This window comes from Cajanus cajan, chromosome 8 (assembly GCF_000230855.2).
Source record: "Cajanus cajan strain Asha chromosome 8, NIPB_CcT2T_4, whole genome shotgun sequence".
In the NCBI taxonomy this organism is placed as follows: domain Eukaryota; kingdom Viridiplantae; phylum Streptophyta; class Magnoliopsida; order Fabales; family Fabaceae; genus Cajanus; species Cajanus cajan.
This window is the reverse complement of record NC_138524.1, coordinates 53,703,469-53,725,642: the sequence shown is the minus strand read 5'-3', so window position 1 is coordinate 53,725,642 and position 22,174 is coordinate 53,703,469. Positions and strand designations below refer to the sequence as shown.

The window sequence follows — 22,174 nt, the reverse complement described above, 5'->3', positions numbered from 1 at the left end:
TTTTGCGCGGCCCCTTTAGTGGGTTTCCTGCCGGGCCTTCATTTTTTGCAACGCTCGTGAGGTATGGGATGTCTTTATTTTTATTAAACCCTAGTCATGTTTGAATTCCTGATTGTTCATTTGTTATCCTTTCCATGTTATTATTGAGTAACATCTTTGTCGCAAATATATTTTGTTTGTTAAGGGTTGATGGATGAGGCCTAAAGTGAATATTTAAAGGGAGAAGAGAAACGAAAGAGTGCTATGGCATTTAAAATAGTACTTTCAATTTACACATGCCCCTTTAGCAAAGCTCGGAGGCCCGGGCATGCCCCGAGTTTGTGATTCATACACAGAGAGATAAAAGGAGGTTGCCCCCTAGAGAGTCATGGATGACTTGATTACCTCAGAAAAACCCTTCCACTTGCTTGGTGTTTTTAATTTGGAGTGAAAACTTTATAAATTCTTGCTTTCGAAAGGGAATACTCAAGCCGCCTTTCAGTTTTCAACTTGAGTATGCATTGCTTTTTTACATATATATGTATATCCCTAACTTTTTCATAGGATGTATCCTATCGGGATTTTGATTCCTTTACCCTAATTTTTGCCTAAGACGCCCTTTACGGGTTTTCATCCTAGCGGGTTTTTGTCATGCAATGCCCTTATTCTTCAATTGGATTTTGTCTTGTAATTCCCTAGAAGCAAGGATTCATCCATTCTTGATCATTCCTCTTATCCCAAGAGTTGTCATTTTCGCATGGGGAACTCTCGGTGTTTGAATCATCAATTTGGGGGAGTTATGCCCCCCAATCTTCTTGCGTAATTACTGGTTTCTTAAGTGCTTCCAATTTGATGTATCGAGTTTGCACTTGATTACCAATGATCTCATTATTCGATTAACATGCACAGGTTAGATTTCCCTTTTTGTTCTTATTTATTATTTACCAGGAAGACATGTTATCTATATGAGGTGCAAAATAGGATGTAAAGATGATTGAGAAATTCAACAAATATCATTCTCATTGATTTGTTTGTTTAGAGAACATTCTTTGTACAAGATCTTTCAGTGCACTTTGATGATGTTGTTCCAGGCTACAGAAGCTTATGCTTGAATGATGTCCCTATAGACATGCTTGCTCGTTCGTTGATTTGCAATTAGTCTTCGTTTCTTCTCAGATTCTCTTCTTGCTATTCCCATTAGAAGTAAGCGTCAATAGGATCTTCGGGTTCCCCACTATTTTGGTGATTGCCAAAATTTTCATCTTTATTGACGAGGTTGATGAGTCAGAGAAGAAAGATGTGATTTGGAATGATTTGATAATGAATTGGAGGTGTAAGGGTGCTTATTATCAATTTTTTGAAACTCCCTAAGTTCATGATTTCTCGTTCAACAGCGGAGTTTTCTTTAGCTTCCCAAACTATGTTCTTTTGAAGCAAATCTTTTTCTCTTTTTTTTTGCTTCAATTTCCTTTTTTTTGTGTGCCTCCTTTTTGAAATTTCAAATAATCTCCTATTTCAGTTGAGGAATGACATCTTTCTAGATTGGAAGAAGTCTGAGAAGAGACTTTGCCTTCTGTTGAAAGGATTACGAGAATCCAAAGTCTAGTAGGCCTCCTTAGTATAAGGGCACACGATTCTTGTACTTTAAAATGTTATCCTTTCTAAAAAATCTTTGCATACTATGTGCCTTCCATTTCTAATGAATGTATATGCTAAACTAAAAGATGCATGATCTTTGTTTTCTGCCTAAATTTTATCATTTTTTTAACTAAGGTTATGATGCATGATTTTTGCTATATATTTATTTGTTTTTGTTGTTTTTTTTTTGAAATAAACTATCCTATATGATGCTTTGAGGTTTGGGTATATAAAAGGGAGTTAAATTTTTGTATCATATTTTTTTATTAATATCTATTTGTTTGTAATTCTTATCCGTTTGAAATAAATAAACACAAACAAATGCAACACACATATGCTCAAACAAATGTACACCCGCGAATAGTCATGTTTAAATCCTTGGTTTGTGGTCCCTGCAAGAAAAGTGCATTGTATAGGACAATTCTAATCTCACTAGTCTTAAGGCCCCCAAGGTGCCCCCATTATAGGGACCCAGTATCTCTGTCGCCGTCATCTGGCAAACTCTAAGGTATGTCCCAGTATTTCGGGCTAGAGTAACCGGTTACCACCTTGAGTGTGATTTCTGACAAGGCTCGCAGGCTCCAAGGCTAAACTTGGGTCGGTCGTACGTCAACCACTCCCTATGTTTATTACTCTCCTGCCTCGGGTGTAGGGGGACCGTTGTGTGCAAAGGTTTGTGTACAATTTTTTATTCAAACAAATGCAGAATTTAAACAAGCAAACAAATATTAAAGTCAAACAAATAAAGCAAACAAAAGTAAAGGGGAAAAATATTTAAATTATTATTTTTATTTTATTAACTTCATCAATTAAATGGGTCTGACCCTCTTTAAACGTCCCCAGTGGAGTCGCCATCTGTCGCAACCTGAAAATTTCCGATCTTGCGACCTATGGTTTAGACATCCTTTTGAAAATTCCATCAATTAAGGAATGCCCGGACACCAGACTAATCCTTAATTAATGGTTTTAAAAAATAGGTTCATGGAGTCGCCACCAATGTTTTACTCAAAACATTGGAAAAAGAAAAGGTTTTTTAAAAAAGAATCCAATAATGGCCTTGATAACCAGAATTGGGTTAGGGGGTCGGTTACGTGTAGGGAAGGTATTAAGTACCCCTACAGCGCCCTCAATCGGTACCCTATGATGAAGTTAACGTGATAAGAATTAATAAATTAAATATTAGATCCCCTTTATTAATAACTATTTACATGCTTGAAATTTAAATTATACAATTAACCCTAAAATATCTACATGATTATTTTTATTATATAACAATATTTATTATAGATAAGAAATAAAAAAAAAGAGAGAAAGAGATTAACCGAAATACATTTTGAATGAGCTCTATTGAATCTTCAAAATATGGAGATTTTAGGTGCTTTGTGGCAACCTTTCACACTATAATGTGCCTCACAAAATCTCAAGAAATACAAAAGAGAGAGAGAGAGAAAAAGAGAGAAATTTCGAGCTCTAAGGAGTCTGGACGAAATTTGGAGCCCTGAGAACTGTGCCCGAGATTTCTATTTATAGGCATCAGATGTGGGCCGGAACGGCCCGTTCTGGATTCGGAACAGCCCGTTCCGGATCTGAACGTTATGTGTTAATTTTGCACCCTAGAACGGCCCGTTCTGAAATCAGAACGGTCCGTTCAGGAAACCAGAACGACTCATTCTAAATGAGAACGGTCCGTTCCGTGGTACAAATTAACACTAAATTCCCTTCCCAGAGTGGCCCATTCCAAACTAGGTTTGTTAGGTCTTTTAACCTTTTGGAACGACCCGTTCTTATTTAGGAACGATCCTTTCCAGACCAAGTTTTTTAGGCCCTTTGATTGGTTTGGAACGGCCCGTTCCAACCTACAACTTTTTGGCCTTTTAGGAGTCTCGGAACGGCCCGTTCCAATTCAAGAACGACCCATTCCGGACTTGGGAACGACCCGTTCTGGTTTTGGAATGGCCCGTTCTGGGCCACTAAAAATAGTTGATTTTGACTTTTGGGCCCTCTGATGTCCTATCTTGTTGTTTGTATGCTCCTGGATGAAATTGGGTGTCTACACCACTGTCCATACCAAATTTCTTCAAAAACTCATTGCAATACTTGGATTAACTTGTGAAGATTCTATTGTTGATTTGCTTTATTTATAGTCCCAAAAAGAATGTCAATTCTCCCATCATAATCATTTCAATTTCACCCTACATTATCGTAGCAAATTCTTAACATAAAGAGGGATTAGTAGCTCCAAATACTAAATCATCCATATAAATTTGAATAAACATAGTATCATTTCCAAACTTTTTCACAAATAATGTGTTATTTACTTTACCCCTTACATAGTTATTATCAAGTAAGAATTTACTCAACCTTTCATACCAAAACCTAGGGGGTTGTATTAGTCCATAAAGTGTCTTTTAAAGCTTAAAGACATGATTAGGAAATTTATAATCAATAAAACCAAGAAGTTGGTGAGCATATACTTGTTCTTGGATAAAATCATTTGAAAAAACACTTTTAACATCCATTTGATAAAGCTTAAAGTCCATTATTGATGCATAGGTTAACAACAATCTAATTGTAAGGGTTCAACTTTTCTAATTTCACTAGTTTCCCAGCTATCAAAAGGTTTTGTTGAGTTGATGGGACATCTTGAAGACTCCTGAATAATGTTTTAGTTTTAATGATGTACTATATAGATGTTGCTTAAGTCTATGAAAAAGGATAATGTATTGATTGTAATAGATATAGGCATATGTTTGTGTTTGTTTATAATTGATGATGATGATGAATGCTTAATTCAAAAACTAATTAAGCTTTTAAGAAACCAAGAACTTGATTACTTAGTATTTCCATGTATAAACATAAAGTAATAGATTATCATGAATAGGTAATTTACTACCCAAGTGTTTAAACATAGAAATATGACTTGATTCCAACAAGAGTTTTCAAGGTAACATTGTTAATCAATTACCATTTAGGGTAATAGATTACCAAGTCTGTTACAGGAAAAGAATATTCAAACATCCTCTGTGTTAATAGATTACCAAAGCTAGTAATAGATTAAAACAATGTCTCTTGCTTGAAACAAGGCTGAAAAATCAAATATTTCATCGAGATAATCGATTACCATAGAGTGAAATACAATTCTGGGTTCTGAGAAGCTCAAGATAATCTATTACCATATCCCATAATTGATTACCCCGACTCTTTGTGTTCTAAATTCAATTTTTAGATGAACTGATAATCAATTACCATATCTGGTAACATATTACTTACGTTATGACTCTTTATGTTAGTCAAATAGTCTCGTATAACTTAAGAGGGGGGGTGAATTAAGTTACCCAATTTTTCTTCCTTTATTTCTTTTTAGAAATTTTTTCTCATATATTCAAAATTTGACAAATTGTATGTAATTAATGATGCAAAACTATTCAAAACACAAGTAAGTAACAAGTAATTAGAAGTGTAGGGAAAGAAGAATTGCAAACTCAATTTATACCGGTTCGGCCAATCCTACCTACATCCAGTCCTCAAGTCTCCAACTTGAGATTTCCACTATTCTTGTAACTCTTACAAGACTTGAATCCTCCAACACCTTGGAACTCCCTTTCCTTGTGTTGAGATTCAAAACCAACAAGGAGAAAAACCCTTTCTCCTTTACTGATCAACTGATCAAGAGGGTAATACAGAATGACTCTCTTTGAAGAGTAGATATTACACTTTCTAAGATCTTGATGAACTCTTTAGAGATTTTTGCAAATGACTTTGGCCAAGTAGTTTTTGTAAATGATTTTCAGTAATAGAGTTCGTAACCTTCTTCTGAAAAATTATAGGTATTTATAGACAATTATTTCTTAGGTTGTGTCTTTTCATGAAGAGTTGTAACTCTTTATAATTTTTCAAAAAAGATGCTCTGGTAATCGATTATAAGACTTGGTAATCGATTACAACGGTTTTAAGTTCAAAAAATTTGAAACATTGTATCTTTTAAATTCAAAATTTTGAAGTTTTCTCTTCTGGTAATCAATTACAAGGACTGGTAATCGATTACCAAAACACGTTTCAACATTTGAATTTTGAACTTAGAAGTTTTCTTCTTCTGGTAATCGATTACCAGACAGATATAACAAATTTGCTTTCGAAAGCTTTATGATTTTAGTAGCATTTTACTTTTCATTCAAAATTATTTTTGTATAATCTTTTTGAACACATTTCTTTTTACTTTCTTTCTCAGAAACTTATTCTTATATTCAAAAAGACTAAATTTAGATTTTCTTGAAATCCTTATTATAATGGCCAAGTGAAATTTGCAATTTCTAAAAGTTCATTTTACATATCAAGTTAAGTAGTCAAGACTTATCTAGTTATTTCTTGAGATTTTTCTTCTTGATCAACTTGCTTTAACTTGACCTTTTATTTTCTTCGATGCTTTGGCATCATCAAAACTTTATGCATATGTTCTTCCACACTTTATAAATGAATTACATTTTGCTCTTTAAATATCCATCTTTTATGAAACTAAAAGAGAACCTTTTTGAAAAATAACATTAGAGAAAAAGAATACTTTCAGAAAACAAGAATCAAAGGCTGATCAAATAAATATTTTTTGAAATACAAAAAGTGCAAAGATTGAACATGTGTTCTTGAAAGAAGAAATTCAAGAAGTGAATTCAATTGTGAAAGATCAATGTCTACACAAATTAGATGATATCTTTATGATCTTTTAATCTGTATTTTCATTTTGTTTGGTGTATCTCTTGAGATAGGGTGTCTTAATAAGAGATCTTGAAATCCTGGGTAGGATTTCTCAAGTAATTTTGTGGGGTACAAAAATTTGTATGTTTTTTCAGTCTTACAGTGTCAAGATTGATGTGTGTTAGCATTCTTGTAATATTGTGTGTGCACAGTATTTATAAAAAATATTATAGTGAATGATCTTTGATTTAGTGAGGTGCTAAATCAAAGAAAACTGGATGTAGGTCAAGTGGATGACTGAACCAATATAAATTTTTGTGTTCTTTATCTTCTTACCCTATATCTCTTTAATAATCTTGCTATGAATTTGATTAAAGAATTCAAAAATTTATGAGATATGTTATTTCAATTACCACTCATACTCTGACTATTATTCTTGTAATTGAAATTGACTAAAAAGTTGGTAATATAAAATCAACCTTGATTACAATCTATTGTAATTTGTTAAATCAAATTGATTAAAGGTTGAGTATTGAATGACTTGGTAGGTTAAAATCAAGAAAATTCGAAAATAGAGCCATCTTAGGAAAGAATCTATTCAACCCCCCTTCTAGATTCTCGTAAACAGGGACTAATAGGTTTCTCAACAATTTTCTCTTCTACACTTATTGTAGGAATTTTGTACTCAGTAATTACTATCTGCCAAATACTTCTATGAATAGGTTCCATAAAGATTTTCATTATCACTTTCTAAAATGGATAATTATCACCACAAAATAAAGGGGTCTATTTATGGAGGCACCTCCAACAAAGGGTAATTGATTACCAGCCATTCTAAGGGTTCTAAGGATCTAATTTGTGTAATTATCAAATTTCAGCTCTGCTACCAATTGTTAGTCCTGGGTAGAACACGAATCTAATAGGGGGTTGAATAGATTCTTCGTTTAGACGGTTTCTAATGGTCTTTCTTGCTTTCTTGCTAATTTCTTTCTTTCTCATACGACTTATTACTAAACACATTCAAATTACAAACCAAACAAGATACAAAGTATATTAGAATTATTATACAACGGAATAGAAGTTATAATCCAAATTGATTTTAGTAATTACTTTCTTTCACTTTATTACCAGATTGTGTGTATCATATCAAATTTCACAAATCAACAACATATAATATTCAAGAAAATGTTTCTTTTACTATCTTAAAATTCTTTTTATCAATTCAATATGAATTATAACAAGATATGAAGGTAAATAGAGAAATTGCAAAGTGATCTATACTAGTTTAATCATACAAAGGCCTACATCCAGTTTTAGACTTAGCTCTCCGCTAAATCCAGTCTTTCTACTATAATATTCTTTACAAGCACCATGTACAAAAAATATTATAATAAAAAACACAATCACCTAATCTTGACCCCACAAGATTATACAATCATCAGAATTCTTACACCTCAAGAATCCACTTGAGAAAACCTATCTCGAAATTTTTCTTTCACTCTTTCATTATCTCAAAGAGTCACATACCATAACATACCTAACTATGAAACCAAAAGGTTAAAGATCATAATTGATATACCTGATGTGTAGATTGATCTTCCACAATGAATTGTTTTCTTGAACTTCTTTCAAGATAACATCTTTCTTGAGTTTTTGCTCTTGAATTATTCTGAAAATATTTGATCTTCTCTCAAAAAAATGATTTTTAGATTCCTGAAATTTTTTTTTCTATATCACTTTTTCCATGTATCTTTTCTCACCCTTCTTTTAGTTTTCAAAAAGAGTTATATTTATAGATCAAATAAGATTTCAACATTAAAAACTCGTAACAGTAGTAATTTATTACCAATATCAAGTAATCTATTCTTAGTTTTTTAATAAAAACTAAAATCTGAGAAACAAGAACATAGGTAATCGATTACTGATCCTGGTAATCAATTATCTCGAGTCCTAGAAACCATAAAACTCAGTTTTTAGCAAAGGTAATCGATTGCTAATGTTGGTAATCGATTATCTCGATACTTTTTCAACTTGTTTCACTTATTTTCACTCAAAAGTCACCATGGTAATTAACTACATGAATAGGTAATCAATTATCACAAAGAGGATGTTGAATTCCACTTCAAAACTAAGTTTTAGTAATCTATTACCTCAAATGGTAATTTATTACCTGCCTTAATCATGAATTCTTTTGAATAAATCAAGTTCCATTTTATGTCAAAACAAATGTAATTTCTTATATTATGTTTTCACATGAAATGAGAGACATTAAGTTGAAATATGAGTTTTATGCTTTCTAAAACAAGATGTAATTTTGAAATGAATTCATCACAATAAGCAAACACATCCAAGCTTAAGTCTAATACAAGCAATACATTATCCTTTTCAACATAGGCCATGAAATACAAAAATGAATGAAGCAAACTAAATAAATCTATACAAATCTAATGTTATCATCATCAAAACTAAAACTTCTTCAATTTTCATAAAGATCTTCAAGAGGGGCTTCAGTAATTGACTCAGTAATTAACTCAACAATCTTCAATAAACTCAATAATCTCAACAATGACAATAAACTTGTCAGAGGCTGTAAATAAGATATTGAAAGAGACTCAAAATTTGCCTACCACTGCTCTAGTTAAGTGCACGTATTCTATACTAGTATGTACTTTTATCAAAGCCGTGGTGAAACGGTGACATCGTGTGAAAAAAGGAGAACAATACTGTTATAAGTTAATGGAAACAATGCAAAAAAAATCAAAAAGATGCAACCTCTCATATTGTTTGTAGATTTGAATATGAAGCCACAAGATTTGAGGTTGAAGAAGCATTCAATCCACTAACTCAACGGGTGAACAAACTTAGATAGTAATGCTTAATGATTGAACTTGTGAATGTGGTGCCTTCCAAGCATACAAATATCTTTGTTCACATGTCATCGCTGTTTGTGCATATGTATGTGTCAATTCGTACAATTATGTTGATCTGATTTATTTAAACCAATACATAGCTCAAGCCTATTCAGGACAATGATATCAAATTGGTAATGATGCCAACATACAACCAAGTCAAGACCCTTAAATTATTTCTCATCGCTCCAAGTTGCATGCAAAAGGACGACCAAAATTAACTTGTATATGCAATGAAATAGATTGGACAAAGTCACAATATAGACAACGATGTGGACATTATCATATTGAAGGCCACAATAGATCAAATTGTTCACACATAGCTGAACAACTAAGTGTAAATCATTAAAATGTTATATCAATTTTTTGTTTGTGTAATATTATCAAATCAACATTATATTTTTTTTCACACATAATTTCATAAAATAATAAATATTACAATATACATATTTTGTCAAAAATAAATATATAATAAAATAATAAAAATAAATATTGTTTAATTTAATTATTTTTCCAATTTTAAAAAATCCGGGAACAAAAAATGCAGTTCACACAAATTTTGAACAAAAAATAAACAAGGGGGTGTTCTTCAAATTTGCCTAAAATGGAAAATGCACACCCTTATGTGTTTTTACTTCAAAATATTCTAAGTGGCAGAAATTATTTATTTTAGTAAATAATTTTTTAAAAAATTTATTTTAGATATATTTTTTTAATTTATCTTGGCTGAAAAACCCAAGTGTTGCGCAGACAAATTCATTAACTTTTATGTTTTTTTTTTTAAAATTTATAGCTAAGATAATCATAGACGAACTGCAGCGCTGGTTTTGAGCGGTAGTTCTTAGCAGAATAGGTGGAGGCAGAGAAGAGAAGGGTGTGTGTGGAGAAAGAAAAAGAAAAAGAAAGTGTGGTTTTGTCTTTTGGTTTTGCTTTTCTCCAAATGGACATTCTTCTTCACTTTTTTCTCTTTGCTCCAATCCTTTTGTGCCTCACTTTTGTGTATCTGCCTTTTCCACAACCAACTTGTAACTAACTCTCTGTCTTTACAACTACGTTTATTTTTGTTAGTTTTGTATGTAGCATGAAAACTGTGTCATAACTTGTAACTTTTAAAATTCAGTATATATTTTTTACAGTATATAGTCTATGCACTTTATACCATCCAATTACATATTGTACTCTATGTGATGTGATATCTGCATAATTTCTGATTAATAGAAATTAAACTCTATTTTTTTAACGAACCACTAGGTTTGGTTTAATGTGGTGGAGAGTTAGAGTAGTTTGCTCACCATACAACCTCTTATTATATTTCCTATTTCCTGTTGATAAACAAAAACTATTTTTTATAGTATTGTTGTGGTGGTGTAGAACTACACGGTTCTGTAAATATTGGAATTCAATTATGTGACTTTCTGTTTTGATTTTTTCATTTGAGATTTTTGGGCTTGGAAGTCACTCTTGTCTCACCCGGTGGCTGATTTGGTTTTGAGGAATGGGATGATATATACCAGTGATGACTCTCTCCCATTTGCTGATTCTATGGCAGTGGCCAATGGGAGGGTTCTTCGTGTTGGCAACAATTCATTTGTCAAGGTTATACTTGTTGTGATGCTAAATTCACTTCCCCATTTGTTGAAAAAAACAGAAATAAGAGCAATTTTGATTGGATCCTGTTGTTGTGGTTGCTCATATATGTGGGCTGCAATTGCAAACTGCGTCTGACCCAGATGTGCTTTTCAACTTTTATGTAGGAGTTGGAAGGTATTGGAACTCAAGTTTTGGATCTTGGTGGGAAGGTTGTGGTTCCTGGGTTCATTGATTCCCATGTGCATTTCATTGATGGTGGATTGCAGGTTAAGTGCATGTCCCGTTTTTCTGAATGTTTCTTTCGTCCAACTTCTTATTATGTGCTTCAGTCTGTTTATTTACCTAGTTTTTCTGAAATGATCATATGGTACCGTTTGATAATGAGAAGATTTTGGTGAAAGTAAATAGTGTATGCAGTAACAATGTCAAAGACTTTTACATTACACTATTGTCCAATCACAAATCTTCGTGTATTTTAAGTTTGAAATAATTACCTTAAAAGTCGTATCTACAATGATGATTTTTGATTGATTGATAATATAAAAGATGGTGATGCATGGTTATTAAACAATCTCCTAATATTTGATTCCTGAAAGCACTTATGCTCATCAGAAGGTATACACCAGAAAGTCATATTATTTAGGATGGATTTCTTCATTTGTTGTGCACGGGCTAGGATGCTCGAGTCATTTGAACATATGAACCTAATTTTGATTTTACCATCTGAGAAATCCTTAATGTTTGTGAACCTACAATGTGTTCCCTGTGTTTTAAAACCCTACCGGTAGTTACAGATGATGCAGGTGAAGCTGAGAGGTGTGAATAAAAAGGATGAATTTATCAGAAGGATTAAAGATGCAGCACAAAGTAAGCCCTGAGCTTTTGCATGTTTTTTCTTCCTAGTTTTGATGGAGAGATAATTTACACAAAACTAGTGGTTTTCTTGAAGATGAACAGATGAACATACGTGCCAATTTGTATTCTTTTTGAGTGCCTACTCAGATGCAAACTGTATTCCAGTTTTCAAACTTGATTGAGGTTCCAAAGTTAAAATTATCATCTAAATATTCTATTGATGCAACTAAAACAAAGTTGATGATACACAGTGTAATGCTTTCATACGTCATGAAGCATCTCTTTGATTCCATTAATTTTTAGTTTTACTCCATTAGATATCTTAGGGAGGTGTATTGGTTTAGGATTTCATAGGATTTTAAAAGACTTTTTTTTGAGTAAAAAAATCTTTGGTATTCAATCAGGATTTTATGTCACTTAAAAACAATCTAGTGGTATTCAATCTGGATTTTCAAGATTTTTTAAAAAGTCTATTAAAATCTATTGGTATTCATTTGAGATTTTTTACAACTTAAAAACAATCTATTAGTATTAAAAAATATAAGGATTTTAAAGGATTGTTATGTTAAAGGGATTTTGAAGGACTTTCTAGTGCTATCTATAAATACCAAATTCAAAAAACAATCCCATCCAAACCTATCAGATTTTGGAGGATTGTTTGAAATGACTTTTCAAGTGCTTCAAGAATTTTCAAGTGAATTTTCCATCTTTTTTTTTTCTATACTTCTGTCTTCTCCATTTTTTCTCTACTAATAATACTACACTATTGTTCATTGCTCATATATAATACTGTAGTATTGTTCCCATTCCATTCTCCTATTTTGTAAAAATCCGATATGTAAGTCACAATGTCATTGACTTGCTCTATTTTTCTCTTCGTTCTCTTTAATTGACTTTCTCTATTTTATTCTATTTAGTTTAATTTTTTTCTTTTATATAACACAAGAAAACGCTTGAAATTTTAACTTTTAAGTGGTAATTTTTTTTATAACACACGTCAAGAAAAGGGAAAAGTGAAAGATGAAATTGATATCATGATCTCTACAATATATATTGAAATTGAAGTGATCTTTCACTTTTTCATTTTCATCTGGCGGTAGTTTTATTGAAGTTGGCCAGTTTTACCTATTGTTTCTTTACAATGAACCTGCCTTTTGGGCTTTTATAAAAGATTGCCATTCTTTATCTGAGAAATAATATGCTGGAATAGAATGCTTAGAGGCTTGCAATTAAATCTGCATAAATATGTTCGTCAAATGGGAAATATTACATTGAACAATTTTCAAAATGGACTCCTCTAAGTTCTGAATCATATTATATCTGATGTTTACTCATTTTGTACACTTAATTTTAGGCACAAAGCAAGATTCCTGGATTTTGGGTGGTGGATGGAACAATGATCTATGGGGAGGAGATCTGCCAGCTGCTTCTTGGATCGATGATGTTACTCCTAATAATCCTGTAAGCCCTTTACTTATGTTCCTTCCTTTTTGAAAGTCTTCATTCCCAGCAATATAATCTTATTTAAAGTTTACAAGCAGGTATGGCTGTCAAGAGTGGATGGTCACATGGGCTTGGCTAACTCAGTGGCACTAATGTTGGCTGGGATTACAAATTTAACAGATGATCCACAAGGGGGAACTATAATGAGGACTGACCAAGGAGGTTATACTTGATTATCTTTGTATTAAAAGGAATTTTGGTCATTCTGGCAGTTTCCATTGTTTTGTAGATAGAGTGATGAAGTGAATTTCTAAAGAATATAAGACTGTGAGTAATGGACCATCTTATAAGTAACATGGGATTATCCTTTTTGCATATCCTAATCTGTAATTAACCATTTTTCATTGTGAACTTGTGAATTTCAGAAGTCAATAGTTTGAGCTACAAATTTTTTAGTTTTTGTTTTTTTATGATGATTTTCTGGATGCTATGTTGTGAGTTTTGTGTTAAGAGTTTAGGGTAATTAAGCATTGTTAGATATAAATTAAAACCATTTATCAGTCTCCAACCAACTACTTGAGCTTTTATGAGAGTTGCTCCTTGACATGGTATCAAAGCCTCTATGACTAAGAGTCATAAATTTAATTCTCGCCATCTGCAATATTCTAAATCAAGTTGAATTGCAATGCTAGGTAAAATGGTCTTGTGCATTGTCCATGCTTCAAGCCCAAAGGTCTCTTGCATTAGGGCGCATGTTTGAGTGTTGGTCTGAGCTGTATTAATTGTATAAATTTAAAAAAAAAAAATGCAATTGCATCATTTGATTCCAGAAATCAATATAACATAATACAGTATCAAATCTATATGATATGATACATTCTAAAACAGAGAATAGGAAACTGATGATAAAAGGGATTTAAAGATATTTGGCATTATTCAATAAAATAAAACTATTCATGGGCCTCCACCTAATAGCTTAAGCTTATAGGAGAGTCCTTAACAAGCATATTAGCATGTTTTATTGCCATTCCAAGTCAACCTTTGTTGACATTTCTAGTAGCATTTTCCTTACCACTGTTCACTACCATATTATTACTCACATGTTTGTCAGTCAGCTTCATGTGTTTTCCATTGTGGATTAGATGTTTTGGTGTTGCTATGATACAGTAAATATATGAAATTGTTCCAACAATGGAATTTGTTTTTTGATCCATGGGAATCGAACATGGTACCAAAGGGATTTACAAACAACTCACGCATCATGCTCAACTAACTTAATTATTAGACCTTCTTGATCAATTGAAAATACTACTGCTAATTCCATTTCAAGATTTATTTTGGTTCTGTATTAGCTAAACATACAGTGTAACTAATTGTTTTTTTCATGTAGAACCTAGTGGAGTACTAATTGATTCTGCGAGGACACTGATTACCTCCCATATCCCAGAGGATTCAGTAGATGATAGGAGGGAAGCGTTGCTTAGAGCAAACAATCTTGCCCTAACAAGGGGGGTGACAACAGTTGTTGATATGGGAAGATATTATCCTGGGTTTTCATCCGAATATTCCTGGGATGATTTTTCAGGTTTGATCTAAAAGTTTGAGTTATATTTATAGCTCATTAGATTATTATTTTTAATTTTTTGTATTTTTTATTTCTTTGTCGATGTCATTTAGTTTCTTTTTATTTTGTATATCAACTGAATGCCAGCTTAATCATAAGAGGAAAGATTGTTTAAAACCAAGAACTCATATAGCAAGCAGTTTCTGCTGTACTGAATTTTGATCTATACTTGAAGAAACCCACGTAATCCATTCAAATGCAACATGAAGTAATGGATTTATAACAATGAGACTGGAAGATTTCCCGTATTCCATTGCATAAATTTTATTTGTGTTATAGGCTAATAGATTGAGTTGATCTGAGTTATATGATTTTGTATTTAAATTAATTTACGAAAAGAAGTAGGAAAACATAGACGATTTAATTTTGATCTAACTGGTGTAATCCCTTTTTAAATTTGAACTATGATTGATTTTTTCACTGATTTTATGAGATGTGCTGAAAGCCTTATTCTTGATCTTAGGTGTCCATTCATTTATCGTATATTGTTATTTTGAATTGCGCAGATGTTTATCAATGGGCTAATTCTATGTCAAAAATGAAAATTAGAGTGTGTTTATTTTTTCCAATGGAGACATGGGCACGTTTGGTGGTAAGATTCCTTTATAACTTGTGATTTATTGAATGTTTAGTATATTTATTCTGCCTCTTTAGAGCATATTTTTATGTGTTCATTCTTTTCTATCTTTCTGTGTTCTTTGCAGTTCACTTATCAGGGAAATGTTACAAAAGGAAACAAGTATAAATAGTGTGATAAATTATATGATTCATAGCCATATTTTATTTCATGGCTCAATATCTTGTAGCTTATGCTCTAGATTTTTTTAAGTGAGAAAGCTTAGGTGTGCCCCTCACAATTAGACAACTACCTTCCTACTAATTAGTTAGCTTAAAAGTGCTTCCCAAAGAATACCATTAGGATAGAGTCTAGTGGATGCTTGGCTATTTCGTTACTCTTAGAGTATTTGGATTTAGAGGAACTCTTGAATTTTCGTAAGCAAAACACCCATATTTCTTTATCATGGAACATGTACATGTTGCACATGTTTGGTTTTCGAGGGATAGTTTGTTTGAGGAAACTCTATTTGCTGATATATATTCATTGAGACTAAGGAGGTTTACTAAAACAATTTCCCTGGTGTAACTTTTTGTTATGTAATTTTAGGATTGCTTGCTCCCCCTTTTATGACCTTATTGTAGAATGGCAGAAGATAACTGTTATTTGAATTAGTGGGGTTCAGAGTGAGAAAGTCATAGATTTCATAGCATGTTTTTATTGAATCAAACAATTAAGAACATGTCAATCTGCTAAGAATATTAACTGATATATATCCAAAATAAAGCACGATTCCAATTATGAAGTTCCAAATGAAATTATGAAAATGATTAGATGCTAGTCTTAATCCCGCAAGAATTAAAATTTCCTTTTGATACTAAATCCATAGGTAACGCCTAGATGTCATATTAACTAAAGTTGAATATATATGCACGAAATCATGAAAAAAAGTATTCCAACAAAGTTTAAAAAAAGGAAGCACCCATCGCTATTTGATATACCTATGAGTTATGACCGCAAAAAGATATCCATCATCATTATCAAGCATGTCTTGGTCCAATGCTTGTGGATTAGAATTTTTGTTGCATTCCCTCTTATAGGTCTTCAGAGACTACTGCTAGTTCTCAGCTATCTCCTTGACTGATGTAGCTGTTCAGCCAAATTTTTTAATCCAGAAAATGATAACTAAAATTTCTTGTACTATTATATGTATAGAACGTGTTTATTTGAATGTATGTATTACCCACACACCTGATCTCTATTTATAATCAAGATAGGAAGTAATTAAGGATAAAGAGAATAAATCAATTCCTAATTTCTGGTGATGGACATGTTACATGTTTCCATATTTACAAGTAATGAAAATATATATTTAACAATATGTTATAGGTAGAATGCTTGTTTTGTTTTTTATTAGTTTAGCTTTTATTACCTTATGTTAATTCAAATAGTATTCTTATTAGAATTGAGAGCAGAATTAAATCTAAATTAAACTCAAAAGCTAACCTAAGAACAGGTGATTGCCCAAGTCATTGCAAGTTCTTTTGATATATCCCAAGCTTATGTGGAATCTTAACACAACCCCTTATGCCTAGTACTAGATACTTGGAGTGTGATGTTTGTAGGATTGGACATTTGCGGGTGTCTAACATGAAGTTTGAGATAGGTTTTGATACCTTATTAAATTTGAGTTTGAGAATGGATTAGGCCTATGTTAACTTCAAAAGCTAAGTCAAGACGGAGAATTTCCCAAGTCATCGTAAGGAGTACTTTCAACATATAACAAGACGACATGGGGATCTTAATAGTTCTCTCTCTCTCTCTGGGTGTTTGGTATTGCAATAATAATTGTTGTAAACTACATATTCTTAAAAAAAATATAGGAATATATTTATTTTATGTCCAATAAATTTTAACATTTGTCTCCAAAATTCACATTTTCCTCCCTAGGATGTGATTAACAAAGTTGGCCATGCCTTGAGTGAAAAGATTTATATAGGTGGTGTCAAAGCTTTTGCTGACGGGTCTTTGGGTTCCAATAGTGCATTGCTTTATGAGGTGAGACCAGACATTCAAAGTTTTCGTATAAATTCCATTAATAACTTTTTTTAAATCCACTAATTAGTCCATTTGTATCATGTTTTGTTTTTAATGTTCATATGGGTTTGGGGTAACATGACGGGTAAGACCTGTATTTTTAGGGACAAAAATTTAGCTTAGCTCGTAGTTTAACTATGCACATCTAATCATGTAGTTGCGATGGGATTAACCATGGTATTCCAAATTTTGTAGCCATATATTGATGAGTCTGGCAATTATGGTATACAAGTGACTGAACTTGAAACTCTTCACAACATGACCTTGGATTCAGATTTAAATGGTCTACAGGTTATTTATTCTTTTGTTATTGATTACCAAACTCTTCTGTTTATACAATATTTCAGTTACCAGCTGAATGCCTTACTGTTGATTCGTTTCAGGTTGCTATTCATGCGATAGGGGACAAAGCAAATGACCTTATCTTGGACATGTATGGTTCAGTAGCTTCTACAAATGGAATGAGAGATCGAAGATTCAGGGTAACATCTTTTCATAACACAAAAAGTTTCAATATTTTCCTGTTAATGATGGGAAAATATTGCTTCAGTGAAATTCTTTTTCTAATAAAATCATTGTGAAACAAGTCAAGGAACTGTAATTTTGCTTTCAGATTGAGCATGCCCAGCAGTTGGCAGCTGGAACCTCCAGCCGGTTTGGCAAACAACGTGTTGTTGCTTCCATGCAGGTTTCTTTTGATCATTATCTTGTGCCTTTTTGTTACGATTAATATTATATATGTGAGAGACCAAGAATGAAAAAATGTGAATGTATTATTAATTATCAGAATTCAGAAATATGAGGTGTGATACAAGTTTCCCCAACTTGATGAGGCCAAATATCATAGAGCTCAATGTAGAGAAGAGGAGAACCATAAAAGTAATTCATTATGTAATTGATTAATTAAAGATACAATCAAATTGTATAGAGCTCTATATATAGGGTTAACAATCATCTCTGACAAACTAATAACAATTAATTGATTTTTCTAACAATCTAACTACTCTCAACATTAATGGACAAGAATATATTGTTGAATAGATTTTTTACAATTCCAAGAGCAATACTCCTACAAAGGATCCCACCTGTCCACAACTTACAAGCAAAATCTAAATTTTCCTCTCACCTCTCCCACTATATAAGTATTACATGTTAAATGCTTTCCCATAACTGATTCCCCACTCTATTTCCCATTTTACCAATTCTTTTTTCTCATGCTAATGTCTTCCAAACCCAAGGCCCATGATTGAGTTGGACTGGACCACCTGAACCATGGATCCTGACAATATATTAATTGGTGCCAGAACAATCCCTAGTATGGCTGTAGTGTGCCACTAAAATGAGAGGGTTGTTTTGTCTCACGTTGGCTCGATCCAGTAACTAAGATTTCTTTTTACTATGATTCTTTCATTTGAAATATATGAATTATCTAATCTTGGCGCTTCTTTTTTCTAAAAAATGGCTTGCTAATCCCCACAATATTTAGTTAAAGGCAGATGAAATCTTAAAAATAGAGTTCTACCTTCCAAGTTCCATGCTGAAAATCGGTATTGTTTATATGAACACACAACGGACAATATCATATTAGGTATCTTGAAAATCTCGAGAACATATACTTTGTAAATCTACTGGTGTATTTGGCACTTAAAGGCTCATTTCTTACAGCTTTGGGGAATAATAATTGCTTATTCTAGGAACCAATAGTCATGTATATTCAGTTGCATCAAGAAAGTGCTTTTTCCAAATCTCAGTGGCAGAAATGTATATTTGAAAATCCTTGAATTTTGCACTGTTTTAAAATCTCCTCTTCACTACTTGGTTCCCTAAACATGCCAGTGGCTCTCTCCGTGCTTTAATTTGGCTTATTATTGTTCTTAACTCAAAAATGACTCAATAACGAACCCTTTAGAATGGACTATGTGCACCGTATTATATATTTAGACAGTATAAACAATGCCCCATGCAAGATTTGCAATAATTTCTTTCTACCAATCATCAACAGCCAGATCAATTGTTGGATGATGCTGACTCTACCGGCAAAAAGCTTGGCGAGGATAGGGCTGAAAATGAATCTTATTTATTTCGGACACTCTTAAATAATGATGCATTACTGGCATTTGGTTCTGACTGGCCAGTAAGTATGTGGCATTTGTTAGTACTCATCACCTTGCACATTTTCACATTCCATGACACTACTTAAGAGGTATTTTGCACAATATCATGTCTCTCTTTTACAGGTGGTAGACATCAATCCCTTGAGTGGTATTAAGACAGCAATCACAAGGAGGCCTCCCACATGGAAAAGTGCATGGATTCCATCAGAATGCATTTCATTAGATGATGCAATAAAGGCGTAAGCAGCATTAATGCGTTCATGTTATTCTGATGTTATGTGGCTTGTTGATATGATATCTTTTCTGCTTGTGTTATGAGAGCCACTTTAGGTAGACTAGTGAGTGGGCTAAAATATTCATATGGTATAAAGATAACCTTTCTAGGACTTTATATAATGATGTAGTACTGATACTGATGGCTTGCACATCTGTACTAAAGAAAAAGTGGAATTGAAACAGACATGAGCCCAAGTTCTTGAGGAATATAACAGTAACATCCGATAGATATGATCTGTTGGATTACATACTTAATTCTAATAATTGGCATCTCAGAAGACAAGTTCCTTAGCACTCATGGCTATCTGAATTTGGTAGGCAGGACCATTCAATGTATGACTTTTAAATAGTGGAAAGACCAGTTATCTTCCGTGCTCTGTACTTTACAGAAATTTCCAGCCACAATTCTTTTTGTTTTCTTCTGATAGTGATTACATGGTACATGCATTATTTCTTCATATGATATTTAGTATGTGTATTGCTGTATGTAATCTTTCAACTGCGTGAGTGGTGCTCTTTCCTTATATGATCATATTCCAATTTCCAGTTCATATACATGATTTTCTTTTACTGTTATTTCATGATTCTAAAACTGTGTGACCTTTTGACAGTTACACCATTTCTGCGGCTCGCGCAAGCTTTCTTGACAGAGATCTGGGTTCCTTATCTCCTGGGAAACTGGCAGATTTTATCATATTGTCCACTGATTCATGGAAAGACTTTGCTGAAGAAGCATCTGCATCTATTGAGGAAACGTATGTTTCTGGTGTGAGAGCATATCCTTGAAGCTTTTCCATGCAGTTAGATGAAATTTTTTGGTTAAATTAAAATTAAAAAAAAAACTACATTTGGTTGACATACGAAAAAAATGTTTACGAATTGGTCTTTGCCATTTGTCAACATTACAGCTGTGTTAAATTTGATTCTTATACTTGATAACATTTTATTTAGTTTTTATATGAAAAAAATTTAAACCATGCCGATGGTATGGTGTATCCAGGTAGCATATCTTACCTTCACAGGATAAGGCTTTGTAATTGTTGTATGAAAAAGGCTTAATTACACTTTTTGTCCTCCTAATTTAGTGTAGGAGCAATTTTGGTCCTCATAATTTGAATTGTTTAATTTTGGTCCATAAATTCAAATAATGGGCAATTTTAGTCCTACAAACAATTTACCATCCAAAATTTAACAGACGTTAATGATGTGAATTTTATGCTAAATAAATATTAATTATATATCATTTAATTTCTTAAGTGTCAAATTATTTAATATTCAAATTTTAAATTCAAATAACATTGAAAACAAAATGAAAAGGGTATTGATATCGATCGCAGTGAGAATTTTTCACTAAAATAGAATTTTTTTCAAAAAAATTTACCAAAAAAGTACCTGTACCAATTTATTTACCCAGGTAGCACCTTTCACTGTTCACGTTCAAAATTTGGTTCCCGGAGAATCGAATTTTTAAAATTTGAATATTAAATAATTTGACACGTAAGAAATTAAATGATATATAATTAATATTTATTTAGCATAAAATTCACATTATTAACGTCTGTTAAATTTTAGATGGTAAATTGTTTGTGGGACTAAAATTGTCCATTATTTAAATTTATGGACCAAAATTAAGTAATTTAAAATATGAGGACCAAAACTACTCCGGCACTAAATTAGGAGGACCAAAAGTGCAATTAAGTCTATGAAAAATAATTTACACTTCATTTTGATCCCTACATTTTGGTTTATAGCTTCTGTGTTGGTTTGAACTTGAGAAAAACCTCTAACACTAATTTCGGTAAATTGTAGGGACTGATTTGTCGACATTGTATATATGTAGGGAATACAATGTAAGGTTTCTTAATTCTAAATCACAGATGTAAAAGTCGATTGTAATGGCAGTTTTCACCAGAGATAAACTCATTTGATATTCTCTAGTCCATAAAGAAATGAGGTGATATTTGGGTAGGAAACATATTTTGACCTACACAGGTTCATGGATTTAATCGACATATGTTCTTGGTTTTGGTAAACTTGGGACCTAAGTAACCTCACAAAACTGACTTATAAAGTGAGGATTGTTCTCTACTTATACATACTAATTTAGTTATATCACTAGTCGAGAAAATAATAAAACATATCATGCATAATAGCTATAGATACAAATTACAACATGTTTATATGACAATATATAATTGAAGATGTCATATTATGATATTATTGACCTGATTTTATTAGAGTTACCTTGGAGAGAGAAAAAAAGTAGAAGATAATCTTGAATTTAGAGCTCTCTACTTGCTTTCTAAGAAATTGAGTCAATATGTATATTTGTTTAATGGGATAACTAATATATAGCTCCCTAGTAGCATGTAGAGACCTCTTAGCAATAATTGACCCAACTCAT

General features: G+C 32.3%; 1 protein-coding gene across 3 annotated transcripts; it reads left to right on the top strand.

The window, feature by feature from the left end:
* The first annotated feature begins 9,988 nt into the window (after positions 1-9,988).
* Positions 9,989-20,776, top strand: LAF3 (Amidohydrolase family). Of its 3 annotated transcripts, none has more exons than XR_014428450.1 (15): positions 9,989-10,240; positions 10,654-10,811; positions 10,970-11,071; positions 11,600-11,672; positions 13,015-13,121; positions 13,202-13,325; positions 14,494-14,688; positions 15,234-15,319; positions 17,234-17,341; positions 17,576-17,671; positions 17,764-17,862; positions 17,994-18,068; positions 19,383-19,518; positions 19,618-19,733; positions 20,382-20,523. XR_014428450.1 is itself a non-coding variant. In XM_083061975.1 (15 exons), the coding sequence occupies exons 1-15, from the start codon at positions 10,156-10,158 to the stop codon at positions 20,554-20,556; spliced, it is 1,731 nt and encodes a 576-aa protein (XP_082918101.1). In that variant the 5' UTR covers positions 9,991-10,155; the 3' UTR covers positions 20,557-20,776. The 3 variants fall into 3 exon arrangements, 2 of the variants coding, with proteins under 2 accessions (XP_082918102.1, XP_082918101.1); XM_083061975.1 differs by having other exon boundaries at positions 9,991-10,240; positions 19,383-19,514; positions 20,382-20,776; XM_083061976.1 differs by lacking the exon at positions 20,382-20,523 and having other exon boundaries at positions 19,383-19,531.
* The last annotated feature ends 1,398 nt before the right edge of the window (positions 20,777-22,174 follow it).